General features: G+C 35.3%; 1 protein-coding gene and 1 long non-coding RNA gene across 3 annotated transcripts in view; one reads left to right on the top strand and one right to left on the bottom strand.

Annotated features, from left to right (window-relative positions):
* The first annotated feature begins 2,476 nt into the window (after nucleotides 1-2,476).
* LOC134742430 (uncharacterized) overlaps nucleotides 2,477-16,335 on the top strand; it is a 50,496-nt gene continuing 36,637 nt past the window's right edge. The window contains exon 1 of the long non-coding RNA XR_010127933.1: nucleotides 2,477-2,511. This is a non-coding gene — a long non-coding RNA (uncharacterized LOC134742430). The remainder of the gene's footprint in view (nucleotides 2,512-16,335) is intronic.
* LOC134742386 (slit homolog 2 protein) overlaps nucleotides 10,503-16,335 on the bottom strand; it is a 137,304-nt gene continuing 131,471 nt past the window's right edge. For both annotated transcript variants that reach the window (XM_063675502.1, XM_063675501.1), the window contains 2 exons: nucleotides 13,917-14,056; nucleotides 10,503-12,098 (listed from right to left, as the gene is read on the bottom strand). In XM_063675502.1, coding sequence (XP_063531572.1) covers nucleotides 11,833-12,098; nucleotides 13,917-14,056 — 406 coding nt within the window. In that variant the 3' untranslated portion in view covers nucleotides 10,503-11,832. The remainder of the gene's footprint in view (nucleotides 12,099-13,916; nucleotides 14,057-16,335) is intronic.

Genomic DNA, 16,335 nt, shown 5'->3' with positions numbered 1-16,335 from the left:
AGACACTAGATACCGACTAAAATAGGAGGCCGTCAAAGATCCCTTGAATATTACGTTAAGTAATCGAATTTAGACAGTCATGACTTTTTTAATACGCCGTAAAATTAGTTTTCATCGCACTCGCTCAGTAAATGTGGAATTGCACGCAGGCTTAGCGGGAACTATAGAAAAAGCGTTTTCCCTAGGGAGTTATGAAGTTTCTAGTATTATAATTAAGAGTTTTTTGTCTTTATACTTCATTCTTGTATCGCAAGTGTGATGAAAATCATTGTGTGTAATTCGGGGCGTAATAATATTGCAAACTCGAGTCTATAAATCGCTCCGGCAAGCAGTCGCGATTTAACTATACTCTCGTTTGCAATATTGAACTTACGCCCCATGTTGCACAATGTACTATTTCAAATCACCAATTCGAAAAAGGGCGTTATCTTCCCTGCTAGGAGGGATTAAAGTGGCACTTTTCTTCCCTGCTAGGAGGGATCAAAGCAACACTTTTCTGTTCTAGGACACTATTTTTACAGTTTTGGCACATTATTTTTTAGCTTAAGTAATGTTTTTAAACATCATAGTTACCTCATAGGTGCAAGATGTGAAAAGCAGTATGTGTCACATGGTAGCAAAATTATTTCCATCTTGGGCGTAACACACTTGAATCCCTTACTACGCTCAGGATTCTGCTTTATATTATAGAATCCTTCGCTTCGTTTAGGATTCAATGTACGCCCTCGCCGTAAATATGTAATTTTGCTCCGACACAATCTACTAATTATTATCATTAAGTAGGTACCTATACCTAGTACCTACTTACATCATTTTACTAATAACGAAGGGGTGAGTTTTAAGATTCAAGATTCAAAAACTTAATAATGTCATGAAAACACATTTTCAGCAAGCTGATATTCGATATTTGTGAAATAGTATGAATGTGCCTCCGCATGAGCGTTCGCTATTTTCCCGTCTTTTATATTATTCGTTGTCGTCACCACACACTTCACACCTATTTTTTTTAAGTCATGTTTTAAAGCGTATTCATAATTCCTTCCGTCTGAAACTAAAAAAACCGGCCAAGTGCGAGTCGGACTCGCGCACGAAGGGTTCCGTACCATTACGGAAAAAAAACAGCAAAAAAAATCACGCTTGTTGTATGGGAGCCCCATTTAAATATTTATATTATTCTGTTATTAGTATTTGTTGTTATAGCGGCAACAGAAATACATCATCTGTGAAAATTTTAACTGTCTAGCTATCACGGTTCATGAGATACAGCCTGGTGACAGACAGACAGACGAACAGACGGACGGACAGATGGACAGACGGACAGCGGAGTCTTAGTAATAGGGTCCCGTTTTTACCCTTTGGGTACGGAACCCTAAAAACGTGTTCACAACAAACCAAGAACAAGCGGGCATCTCGCTCGTTTTTGCCCAGAACATGCAAATTGTGGAATGAGCTACCTTCTGAGGTGTTTCCCTTGCGCTATGGGGTTCTTCAAGAAGCAGGTATTTAGGGTTCTCAAAGGTGGGCAACGCATAAGTGGCTCCTCTGATGTTGCTTATGTCCATGAGCGGCGATGACTGCTTTCCATCAGGCGGCTCGTCTGCTCGTTTGCTTCCTATTACATAAAAAAAAACTGTCCCGTATTTGGCAACCGCAGTAAATGAAGCGCTTTTTTACTCTAGAATTTACTTTTTTCACGAAGCCATGTATTTTCTCGTGACGTTAAAATTACAACCTATTGTTTGTTTTATGTAGAGTACATGGAGATTTTCTACGTGCTCTGTTGTATGTTTAATTACAATATTCCGGCGTTTCATATGAGCCTATTTAAATGAAAATATGTATTCTTTCGTTTTTTTAATGCACTACATTTTAAAAATGCACTGCGCTTTTTGTTATAATGTTGATTGATTACTTTTTCAAAAATAAAAGAAGTGAGAAAAAATGGTAAGTGCAATACTAGTCACGAAAAGGGATAATTAATCTTTATTTATTTGTCATCTAGTCATCTACTATTACATTCTAGTTCAGTTACACGTGTTCTGTGAAACAAATCAAATTATTTTTATTATGGTACATGGTATATTAAGGGCAGTAAGAAGGAGATAAGCAAATGTGATGAAAAACATTTTGAATTGTGTTATTTTAAAGAAATAGGTTCTAAGACATCAGGTTTTAAAAGAAATTAATTAAGGCATGTTCCTTACTAAAACTATGCCATTTGTATGTAACCTTAATTAATACATTAGTGAAATCAAATCGGATTATTTCCCGTATATTGAATTTATAATACATCCCGACGTTTCCAACCCTTTACTTTACAGCGTTAGCGGTCAACGGGTGACTGAGGAAAAACTACAATGTGCCAAACTAAAACTCACACCCTAGAACCTAAATGGTCGCATACTGTGCGGTTTAAGAGGAATTTCCTCCCGCGGCGCTCCGACTGTGGAATGAGCTCCTTTCCGAGGTTTTCCCAAGGGTCTACAGTATGGGGTTCTTCAAAAAAGGATTGTACAGGTTTTCAAAAGGCTGACAACGCGCGTGTAACACCTCTGGAGTTGCAGGCGTTCATAGGCTACGGTGACTGCTTACCATCAGGCGGGTCGTATGCTTGTTTGCCACCGTTGTTGTATATAAAAAAAACTACACACATACTATAATAAGCTATAAACTTTAAGGCTGGTTATACATGCAAAATCGATTCATAAGGCTAGGTTTACAATACAACTATTTTAAAGTAAAGATATACCTGCGCGATAAAGCTACGCCGGCTCCAACCCTACACCTCTGATCCGAGAAGATTTAATTCCCTCCTAAATTGTAGGAGGGTATCCCAATATGGGACCGGCAAGAAACCCGGCGGGACACATCTTTTCAAAACATATTATACTTAGAATGTCCAACATCATCCAACAGAAAGGTCTCACGGTCTATAATCCGAATTCATAGTTTTATTTCACGAGTAACTATAGCGGTAACCGAAGACAATATTAATACATTAGTATTTTTATTATTCTTTTAAAATTATGGCTTCAGCCCAGTGGGACTATTTCGCCAGTATCAAGGTATTAAGAGGTTTAAAAACGACAAAAATTGTACGGTTGTACAAGACAGTGTACGGTGATTTGTTAGCTCTTGTAAATCGATAGCTAGACTTTACAAGAAGCACGTGGACTACCGGCCGTTGACTCCAAGATGGTGGTTAAACGCGCTTCAAAATTAATTCTCCATTCACTGCACACTACCACATTAGTTTACTGTATAATAAGCTATCGATATTACACTTTAAACAATATTAATGAGCAAAAAACAAAGTAATTAATCACGATGCTAACTATCAAGATGGCGCTCGAACCGGAAGTCCTCTTAGTATTTTTCAAACTCGATGGGTACGCTGACAGGTGTCATTTCTATACAATTTTTCGAGATTTGGCGTTTTTAGGTTATACATTATATGAAGATAACACCTGTCACCCTATCCATCGAGTTTGAAAAATATTATAATTGAGCAGCTAGCATAATACCCTGACCCTGGCGGAGCGTTGATTACAGTGAAATTCATTAAACGCTACCATTCTGCAAGCGTGTTTAATTGTTTCAAGTTTTCCACAGCACATCTAAAATATCTTCCGTAGTGTTGGCAATAATGAAGTCTTGTGGGTCTTTGAAGAACTCGCTTTAGTTTTATGACACTACGTTACAAAGACTTAAGTCTTTTCAATTGCGGGTCTTTTGTTTGCTCTAAGAAGAACGTTATTATTTAATAGTCTATGATTAAATAAAAGTTAAGAGTTTCAGTGTTAATCAAGTTTGTGTATTTAAACTATAAATATTATCGATCAGATAGGAAAAACGTGTAAAAAAATGTTAATAAAGTGTCGAATGTTTACAAGTTATATGGGACTATACACAAGACCCGAATTTGCACAAAAACTCTCAAAAGATCTGCATAAATAGCATAAATTTAATGTAAGAATTATACCTAATTTAAAAATCTTGACACAACTTAGCTTCAACATTGGTTGAGATCTTGTTATATGTTGTATGTCCTAGAGTTTAAGGTGTAAATTTGCATGCTACTATGTAGTTAATAATGTGTTACCTAATAACAATAACATTAGAACCATTGTACCATGTTTAATGAAAATAAATGAAATTAAATGAATGAGCGCTGAATACTATATAACTGCTTTTGTTTATATCGAGAACCACCGGACTTAATCTAGTCGGTAATGACTCTGTCGGTAAATTTTGTCTAATTATGATTATATATCGTCGTCTACTCAACAGAAGCTTTATTGAGCTTACTGCGGAAGTTCGTGTTGTGTAAGATTGGCCATTAATAGATTTAATGATGACAGGAGCCAAAAAATGGAGTCTAGAAGATACCAAGAACGCTAATCTTTTACATCACTAGTTTCTTTAACTTTGTAGTTGTACCTACGTGTAGAATATCGTGGCTTAGTCCACAAAACTTATTATTATCCCGCTGCAGTCTCGGGCGGGTTAACGTGGAAATGCAATAAATGGGCTGTCACTAAGACACATTGGCTTACTTTGTTGTACTTTTCTCTTGCACGAAGCAAGAAATCAGATTATGCGGTTATCACTCCGATGCGGATCTGCACGCCGCTCCGGTGTGTGAGCGAGGCAGCATGGAGGCAGCACTTTTTTATACCACGTCGGTGGCAAACAAGCATACGGCCCGCCTGATGTTAAGCAGACACCGTAGCCTATGGACGCCTGCACTATGCATGTGTAGCGAATATATCGATGTCCAGCTCGCAGATAGGAGCGTTGCCGGATCCGCATCCAATGTGAAGACCGCCTTAAATCATTTTATTATTCTCATTGTGATCTGCATGACTAAATTTTTATTTTGATGACAACACCCCCTGAATTTTCAATAAAAAGAAATCTACATTGAATTATCTACATACGTTGCCTTAAAAGTTGGTAGGTATGCTGCTAGGACGTAAATTTTTCAAGTTATGCGTCGTGCAAATTTTGACGATTTTAGGGAGATATCGGCACTACTTTGAAAAATCTCGTCTCTCACAACTGCTACTGAAAAGCAGTTAACTCTGTAGTCTGTATGCATCCCACACATAGATACCACATTTTTGTTTTGATTGACTGAACAAGAAACGAGTTTTTTTTAGATACACTTGATAAGCAGCTTAACTTTACTGTAGAAGTGGGATATGGAAGTACGACTTTAATTGTTGAGCCATTTAGGGTTAGACAGTTCATTCCGTTAGTATTGACAACCAAATTAGCTTGAACCCTAGATGGCTCAACAATTAAAGTCCGTGACTGTACCTACTTACTTCATAATTCCGCACTTAACTCGTACTGTTATTATGTTATGCATCGGTCAGCTCAAATGGAGTATCAGGCGGACTAATGGAAGCTTACCGCAGCCTGTACTAATCAGTCATAATTAATGACAACTTAACGTCGCTCAAATGGTACTAGTAGCGCTACACTAGGATTTAATTTCACATTCATTTGAAAACAGATTGAAATTATGATGTGAATAAACTTGAAAAGTTGAAGACATTGGTTTAGTGGAAGAAAACAGTTATCAGTTGATTAAAATGATAAATGTCAGATTAGCTGAGCCAAGAAATATAAATCATCGATTTATTGTTTTTTATTTATTTACTGGATCCGTAACCAAGATAACAATTGTTTGTCGACAGACGCCAATCGAAAAGTATAAAATCGGGATGACAGACAAAACGAAAAGTGTAACGTTTACTATTAAAGATATTCACTTGGCTAGACCCCATGTCAATTTTGATGTTGAAACTGCTTGCATAAAAGAGTTTTACGTTTATTTTTAGCTTTTTGGGAATGTATTCGAGAACTATGTTTTCTAAAAATGTATCTGGTTGGATTTTTCGTTTTGCTTTCCCTGCGATTTGCGTATTGATCACCGTTTGTGATTAAGTTTAAACCGTGGTTAACTTTAAATGTATACCTTTATGCAGTTAACTTAACGCACTCATTCCTGTCGCCTTATTTTGTTGATTTAATAAACTGACCCTACTGAATTACTTCCCGTCCGGCCCAAATTGACCCAATTGGGTCACATTACCATACAAGTTATCGATGGAATGCATTATTCTTCAATGCTGTGAATTTCGTTTAGTTGACAATTTTTTTTATTGTATCTGTCGATCAGGTTTGTTTTGAGGATCAAATGTCTGTCTTAAAGCAATACAAAAGTCACAAATGATGGTCAAAGTATGGCACCCGCACTTTACTGAGCAAACGCTCTTACAAAATGGCAACACATCGTGACGTCACTGTGTCACTGCTTAGAAACCGTTTCGATGTATGGCAAACAAGGAAATTGCGATGTTGTCGGTGAAATGTTGCGTTTATGTATATTATTGCCGTACATTATTTTTTTAAATAAAATGTAAGGAATCGAATAGTACCGTTTTTTTTCTTATTTGAAAGTTAAAAAAAAAAGTTTTTTTCAAAACTGAGGTCTTGTATTTTTTTATTATTTCCATATATTTTTTAAGTTTCCAATTTATTGTGATAAATTGCTCATTTTCTATCTATTTACCTAGATTTAGTTATATAATTCAACATGTGTCAACTACCCTATTCATCTTACTTGTATTACACTTACACACACTTATAAATTATACATGTTTTAGTTGGTGAAGTAAATAACTAAACATAATAATACATTATACATTACGATACAAGTGCGAAAACTAGGAAATTCGCAACGAGTGGCGATAAATTAACACACCACCGAAGGGAGTGTTTTAAATAGACACGAGTTGCGAATTACCTATTCGCACATGTATCGTACAACGTTTTATGCTGGGGCCACACTAACGGGAAACGCCGGGAAACGCGTTAGTTATCGCATTAATTCGACGTTTTACATACGGCCACATGGGATTATCGCGATAATCAACGGCGTTTCCCGCCGTTTCCCGCTAGTGTGGCCCCAGCATTAATATATGGCCCTTTAAATTTTCGACATAGTACCCACCCTACCCTACCCTACCCAAAGAAAAGATGGATAATATACAATATTATTCATTCTGATTATATTTACTTTTAAGTAAAGCTAAATAGTAGATTGTTAACCAAGGGTGAAAAGTGATTACTTTTACCCTCGGGTGAGTGTTTAACTCGTTAAACACTACTTTTTATTTCGACTATAAGAAAAGTCAAACACAAGAAAATATTTTGACGGTTAAGAGAATTAGGGACTGGAATTGGCGCCATTTACATTTTGATCTGAAATAAAGTTTTTTTCTATTTTCGACAAAGTTGCGTTCGGCGCTCGAGGTCACAAACTTGGATTATTCATTGGGCCAACATCATAAACAAGTCTGCAAAAAATCAGAACTACCGGATTTGACGCAAACGAACCCCGTACTTTCAGGCGACAAAGTTACTGGATAATAAATTATAAGTGTAAAGTAGCTGTCTGATTTAGACTTCATAATAAAACGCAGATGACCGATTTATTTTTTATTTAACCGAATAAAATAAATACACCCTTATGAGTAAAATATCAATATTAGAAATACATTACTTACTTTACGAGTCAACACAATAATAAATGTGACTATAAACTTGCTCTTAACACAGATATATTTTGAGAAAAGTACATTAAAAATACGACTTAAAATATTTCCAATGGAATATTGAGATTAACACCAAATCGTTTTATTGCTGGAAACATGAAACATCTATAGATACAACCATTTAGTACAAGGATATAGATTAAACTTTGTGAACCATCCAACGCGTAGAATCTCAACGTTCATATTAAGAATTCTAATTGGCTGTCATTGGTATTCAGGCAAACGACCTTCATATGCAGACTTAAGTCATTGAGTATTGTATCGATGCAGAGATTTGGACTGAATACTTATTATAGGTCAATTCAAGCGAGGGAGTTTAGGTTGAGATAACTGCAGAATTAAATTTCATTTACCAACATCACCGAGCCAATGAGCCAATCATATTCCGCTTCAATTAATGTAGCCCACGGCAAACGTTCGCAATTTCGCTCGAAGCTGACGCTTGCACCGTCAAAATTTTCGGAATTTTTATGGGGAAAATGGAAACCTTTAATTGTTGTTATATTTTCCAACATGTAGTAAGAATATGTCCAGTTTTTAAAGATTTCCGGACTGAACTGTACATTTAATATTTATTTTAAACTTTATTGCACAATTAAAAACAAGTACAAATGGCGGACTTAATGCCTTAAGGCATTCTCTACCAGTCAACCATAGAGCAAAACAGAAATTCTCGAACACATACATTTACCTACCTTAAGTTTTTAACTGATATAAGGCGCTCAATGCTGCAAACGTCAGTTTCTACGTAGTTCTCTAATAGCACTTTTGTTACCGAACCACATAAGTAACAACAGTCTTGAATTTATATCTCAACCGACGTAATTGTTTTTTTTTTACATTTAAATTATTTCCAATTTTTTTAGATTCTTCGATTATCTCATTCTTTACTTGCATCTTACTTAGAAATTCATTAGTGACACAATCCACTCTTGGCCCTTTATAATGTATTTTAATGCACAGTTCAAGACCAATCTTACTTACTAGGTTACAATCATATTTTAAAAATGACTAATTACGTTAAGCTTTCCGTCCAACAATGAATGATTAACAGTAGGTAAATATACGTTATACCAACAACATACAACAGTGATATACATTCGCTAAGTGGCTTATTCTAAATGATATGTACGATCATAGACCGGCGGCGCTACATATTGTTTCGCGCCACCGTCCCGATATGTTTGTGCTGGTTCTTTTTTCATTATCGATCCCAATTTCCACCGACGCGACGAATAGAAAAAAACATTATTTATCCATTGGCGGGGACATTTCTTATTTGAAGCGCCTACACGTCAATGGCTATTGGGTCTCATTATATAAATTATCAATATGAAATAGATACGTAGATAAATATTGTAAACATTGTACGATATTGAAATATGTAAATATTTTTTTAAACAGCTAATAGTAGTGCTTTCATAGTAAGTAGGTATAATAACTTGCCTCAGATCATCTACAGTTTAGTAAGACACAAATATAATAATATATGATTTAGCTACATAATAACTTGAATAAAACACCACACTAAATATCATCGAGAGACATCAATATTATGAGAAAATGGTTATACTTTTAATATAATCTAAAAACATGTAGGTACATAGAATAAATGTTTGAAATGGTATGTTTTTCTTAATTTATCAGGTTTTTCGACTCTGATTAATATTAATATGTAATAAGTATATAATCGTGACATAAAGGTGCAATATTGTAAAGTGTATAGAGTATATATTTGTGCTTACAAATCACTACATCACATTAATCAGAATACCTTAATTTTATTTATCTATATCAAATACGTGCAGTCAACTGAATTTGGGGCCAACATTGTGTTCTATTGATTTAATTATTGTAATAACTCCAATAGTTGCCAAGCGGACCCCAGGCTCCCATGAGCCGTGGCAAAATGCCGGGACAACGCGAGAAAGATGATGAATAACTAATAAACTTATTACCAAGAAAATTTAAAATAGTCATAAAAAATTGCAGCTAGGAACAAGACCTGAAATAAATTATGTTAACAAGAAATCCACATGTAATAAAAAATAACATAGTATATACTCAAATGTTGATTAAATATCATAAAAAATATTATTGTGATTTTGAAGAAACAACATAGTGCTTTTTACTAGTTCCTATTACTATTTGTAATTATTTCCTTAAATATTATATCCTAAGATTGCCCTCAATAACATACTTAGTGAAGAAAATATAATAACGAATGCAATGTGAATAGGACTGTGCCTATTCAATCTCGCGTCATGCATTCATTAAACATTTTCTTTTGTAACATACACGAATGTAAATATAATTACTTATTTGATTTTCAGCTATCCAGTTGACCACTTGCCTATATTGGATCGTGACTTTATCTCGTGTAAACATACAACACTTCTTGTATTGCTTGAAAAAATTTCATTATTTTCCGAGTCACGGATGCTTGCCACATAAAAAGACGAATGTAGTACTTCACTTACTCAGACGCGGGAAATTGAGCTCGTGGTAGAGTAGTAGGTAAATATTGGTCGTACATTACTCTCTCATGTATATGTTTCTTATGTTTTTATTTTACTTATTTTTAATTCAGACCACTAATGGATATGTTTTCAGTTTTCAAGATTACCCTTGTTAATTTTATTACTGATAATATTTTTTATACAAAAATTGGTGAAAATATATTTCCACTAAATTTTAGAACATTATTTTTAATATGAAGCTCGAATGTGAAATTCCAAAAACTCGTTATTATAGAAATTTTCGTTTAAATCCAATTTACTTTAGTTTTGCCTTTAAACTTAGGCCAGTAATTATTATAACCATGAGATTCATGAGCTAACTTCTAAGCGTTGATTGGATCCGATTCAAAAAAAATTTCACAATATCAATAGGTTTTTGTTTGTACAAAACAAAATATTTTAAAGACACTAATTGCAAAGAGATATTTAATTTTATTAAATGAATGCAGGCAACGCTTAGTCACATTTATTACAACTCGCTACCTAATATCGATAAAACTTTTACAGCGAGTATACCTAAGCTTTATTTGATTTAACGCTACACAATAGAAGATAGTGACTAACTGAAATGATACAAGTATAAACTATGATTTAGATTATTATATAACCGTATTCTTTTTAAATTATAATTATGACCCCTCCTGGGTATTCGTTAATTTTGAGACTCATCAAATATTTAATACGTAATATAATAATTATTGAAATATTGCTAAACGAAACTCCAGCCAACAATCAAAGTTATAATGTAACATATTAACAGCGTATAATTAGTTTACTTAGAAAAGAATTACCTAACACTTATTTCACTACTCCTATCTCTACGTCAATTAGAACATTTAGGGGCTCTATTTGTAAAGATAAATGTAACTTTTAATAAAGGATTTGTAGAAAATAATATTATGTAAATTAAATCATTTATTCAATATTCAAAAATAGAGGTAGATAATTGGAAGAAATAAATCCAGAATCACAGGTAGTGTAATAATTTAGGAAAAAGTCTTAGATCGCAAACTAAAATACACGAGCCCCACTTATCTCGCACGATACAAGAGTAGAATACAGTAATATTATTTTATAGTCAACATCGTAAATGCGCAAAAGCTTTCCTAATAACTATTGATAAGGTTTCGTTTTAAATTGTATGGATAAACTATAAAAAATATTAGAAGTTTTCATTTCAAATAGTAAGGTTGTGTAAAGTTTCAAATCATATTTGTGCCTAAGTTGTAATAGCTCTTTATCTAAGATAAAACGGCTCATGCAAGGTCCGTAATACACATACTTATGTGATGCGTCGAGCGACGCATCTCTTTAAGAATGAAGCACGTCTCCAGTGATACTAATAAAATGCCGAACTGTAGTCGATAATATACTACTACGCTTTTGTTGTTACATTACTCATTAGTAAGGCATGCCGTAAGAGGTCTTCTAAAATGTAAAAATACTCACAGTATCACACTTACTTTTAACTCTTTAAAACCTTTACTATCACAAGCTACCGCTCCAAAATACTAATTTATCAGCCAAAATTGATATGTATCGAGTTTTCGCACAAATTCATCACGTTACTAAATATCGAACCAAGTATAAAGCGAAGGGGGACTTCGAGCTATCCGGCCACAGCTAGCTTGAAGGCAGCCTTGGCTGAAACTTAAAAGGGTTAACTTAAGAGTGTATATTTACGTTTAGTAAAGCCACCTGGTGATGATTGCCAGGAGGAGGTTAGTGATGGAGACGCCACAGCGGAGTGCGCTATTGGGGCGGTCGTAGGCAGGTTTCCTCTTGCAATTCATTTTTTCGAGGGGCATCTTGGCGACGCTGTACTCGCGGTGCTCGCTGACCATAGTGCAGACGGTACGTTTCTTCTGCATCATCTCGTCGTCGCGGTCGCGCAGTCCTGCCAGCCACGCCTCGTACCAGGCCAGCTCGCAGTCACAGATCAGCGGGTTGTCTAGAACAAAAAAAAAACATCATCTCCAATGTTCCCTATATGTTTTGGAGTTGGTAATCTCAGATTGTTATTATTATTAGGGTTACCCTCATCTGGCAGAATATTATTTGTCACTTCGCATAACACGTATCGCATTAAACTTTTACTCGAATGATACTTTCGCATAAATATATTATATTATGCGAAAAGCAGTATGCTAAAAGTATTTCTGCCAAACGATATGTCTACCAAATAACATTATGCAATACAAAAATATATCAAAAACCTTTCTGCAACACAATAGGTAACCTTATTATTATGTTAGTGGGCCATTTGAGCGCCACATCGATCAAGCATTGAAAGAAGTAATCACTTAGGGCGGCACGTATTGCAACCTTATGAGGCCAAAATGGATCGCTATAATAGTGTAGCGACCCTTTAACACATTCACTGCCCCCAACGCACATGTGCGTTCACCGTCATACAAGTTTGTTCCTAGGCCACGCCCCCTGGCAGTGAATGCGTTAAAGTTCATTACTAATGCCCGTTAAATCTAGGAAATTCCATATTTTTTGGGCCGTATTGCCGTATTGCGTATTGTTGGGCTAAGAAGCCTCATAAGGTTGCAATACTAGCCGCCCTAAGTGGGTAACTCTTTTTGACATTAGTGGTCCGCAGGAACAGAGGAATTGTCCTCGATTATATTTAATTCTATAACTCTATTAAATTTAATAAATGAATGATACAATTTCAAAATACTAAAAAAAGATGGAAGGGCTTTATGGGATATAATAATTATGTGTGACGTTTGTAAACAACTCTATAAGACACGTATTGAAAAAGATGCGTGCTCCAAGCTCATAATTTAAAAATTACGGTCATTAATATTCTTCAAATACTTAACGTGTTAACCATGATATTAGCTACCAAAGAGCATGCAAACTTTCGTTGCGATCGGAGTTATGATATTATGTAAATTACATTTAACGACGTTATCGCACAGCGTGACCAAGGACAGCACTTAGCCTGATTAACGGTTCGAAATAAAAAGTTCATTCGTGAGTAAATATTGAAAGTAAACTGTGGCACATTTTTGCACATTGGCACATGGAGTCTCAGTGCTTCGAAATAAAGAATTTATTATTATTATTATTTAAGTTTATTTATTATTTTACTCCTTTTTGCTGGTATGGCTTTTTATATCATATGAAGGTACAGAACCCTCTATTATGCGTGACCCGACACGCATTTGGCAATTCTTCAGGTCTCAACTAATTTGATATAAATTTTAACTCTAAAATGTAATCATCTGAAAATATAAGGCAGTATGATTTTTACATATATTTAATTATACAAACGGGTCTACCGCGATTTAATTTAATTGTTTTTACTAAATAATTGTACGGTTTAGACTCACTTGTTTTAGTCACTCGCATGACATGTTTCGAAGAGCCTAACCCCCTTATTCATAAACGTCTACTAAAGTTGACAAGCCGCTAATAATCGTTTATCCCTTTCCATCATACCAATACGTCGGAAAGGGACAAACGATTATTAGCGGCTTGTCAACTTTAGTACACGTTTATGAATAAGGGGGTAGGTCTCCTTTCTCAAGCACTAACAGTGCAGTGTGTACGCGATACACGGCCGTCGTGAACGCTGCTAATAACGCTGTTAATATTATTATGTTTCACAACAGTTTAAATTCGATCATAGTTTTTACCTTAAATTCCGACGTTTCAGCTGAGTAACTAAACAACTACCAATTGTGGGTAGACCCACTTGTATAATTAAATATGTGTTATTAACGCGAGTTTAAAGTGTTAGTATGCTTTTTACCCATAATATCCACAACTCGCAGCGTGTCCAGGATGGGCTCCATGATCTCCTCGGGGATGTGTTGCAGCTTATTGTTCTGCAGGTTGAGCGTCTCCAGCGAGTTGAGGTTGTCGAAACCCATTGTGGGTAGCTGGTGGACCCTAGAGAAAAAAAATATACAAGAGGTTTTATATTAGAGACAAGTGACAAATGCATATTGAAATTAGATGTGTTTGTTTTTGCGTGCTAAGAGTTATTGATTAGTTTTAGTAGGTGGTTCTTACCTTGACTGATTGAACCTCAGAACTCTCTTTTTAAAATGATTTAGAAATTATTGGTAAAGTATTGCACCATTGGAGATTATTTGTATTTATTAAGATAGTTACTGAAGTGATTAAAACAATCATAAAGTAGATCTGATGATATCGAACTAACTGGAGATGAGGTGTACAATGTACAGCGAGCTGCAAAAGTGCATGGAATTGGAAACTATGAATGAAATCTATTCGCATTATTGAAAGTGACCATAATTATGCACTTTTGCAGCTGCGTTTACATGGTGATGAAAGTTTATTGGCATTGTAAAGTTAGGTTTTTATAAAAGTTTATTTGGTCAATTTATTAACAAAACCCCACAAAGATAAATTGTTTTTCCGAAAAACAATTTATTCGAAAACAAATTACGTAGCTCATTGATATCTGAGCGAAGAAAAATAAGATTATTACTTTATCCTACTGTCCTACATTCTTACGGAGTCATATTTTAACACAAAAACCACGTGACATCTATTCCGGCTGGCTCGTAAAACCTCACAATATACTGCAAACTTTTGTCAATTAATCAAGATGCTACCCTTTATGACATTTAGTCTCAGAAGTTGAACAAACAACGCCACTCTAGAAATTAATCAAAAGCACACGAAACGAGAAGGTTATTTGATGAATTAAGCCAAACCTGCTGGAATAAGAAGCGCTGGTGGCCTAGCGGTAAGAGCGTGCGACTTGCAATCCGGAGGTCGCGGGTTCAAACCCCACCGGCTCGTATCAATGAGTTTTTCGCAACTTATATACGAAATATCATTTGATATTTACCAGTCGCTTTTCGGTGGAGGAAAACATCGCGAGGAAACCGGACTAATCCAAATAAGGCCTAGTTTACCCTCTGGGTTGGAAGGTCACATGGTAGTCGCTTTCGTAAAAACTAGTGTCTACGCCAATTCTTGGGATTAGTTGCCAAGCGGACCCCAGGCTCCCATGAGCCGTGGCAAAATGCCGGGAAAACGTGATGAAGATGATGAACAAAAAATTCAGCACACCACCTCGTAAAAGCTCTCTTTATAATTTATAATAATTAAGCCGTTTATTTCCAGTAGAAACGATACATGCATGATTATTATAAAGAACATTAATGTATACTTACTATTAAAAATTTTCAGTAACTTAATCTAATTATGATCTAGTTTTATGAAATTATATTATTTTATATTCTATTTTTTTGCGGTTACATATATTATATTGTATGTAAATTTTCTACCTGATTGTAACTATTTAATTGGTATAAAATATTGCGATTATAATATTAATTTAAATTCTATCGGATGTCAATTTATGGACATAGAGGCCTCCTTCATTCTATGCGATAATTTTATTTTCAGTTTTGTTTTATTGCTTGTAAGTATTTATTACATGTAATTATTATGCTTTGTCTTTGGGTGCTGATCTTCTACTCCCACGGTGACCAACCGGCTTGAGAGAGTTTTGTATTTTATGCGTTTTATTTATGTTCATTTCAGTAGGAAAGAGAGACATTGTTGATTGCTATGTTTTGACTGGTTCCTGGGTATCTAAACCGGATTCTGGTTCTGCTGATGGCCCGATTGTGCGCCAGTGTGACGTCAGGGTGCTGTTCGTCGCTGTTTTATTTTTCTTACTATTCCTGGTAACGTTATCTGTATTACGTGATGCGTTAGAGGTCTCCGGGGATGCGGGCAGGTTACGTTTGTTGCTATTTTGTCTTTTCGTTGTTTATTTTAAAGGCGGTCTGTTTTTAGGGTTCCGTACCCAAAGGGGTACCAAACGGGACCCTATTACTAAGACTCCTCTGTCCGTCTGTCTGTCTGTCCGTCTGTCTGTCACCAGGCTGTATCTCATGAACCGTGATAGCTAGAAAGTCGAAATTTTCACAGATGATGTATTTCTGTTGCCGCTATAACAACAAATACTAAAAACAGAATAAAATAAATATAATACCTTAATAATTTTCGAAAACCCATTCATATTACTTAATACAAGTTTAAGAGCATTATAGCAAATTATCAAATTTTTAAATATCAAGTAGTTTGTAAATTCTATACAACATGGACCTATCCTTGACCTCTCGACCGCCGCAAGGATTTGTGGCCATGAAAATTCAAGTTATTTTCCGTGTCTATACGCGCTA

The sequence above is a fragment of the Cydia strobilella genome, chromosome 6 (genome assembly GCF_947568885.1).
Source record: "Cydia strobilella chromosome 6, ilCydStro3.1, whole genome shotgun sequence".
NCBI classification, from domain to species: Eukaryota; Metazoa; Arthropoda; class Insecta; order Lepidoptera; family Tortricidae; genus Cydia; species Cydia strobilella.
Note: the sequence above shows the minus strand (reverse complement) of the source record. Positions and strands in the feature narration are given on the sequence as shown.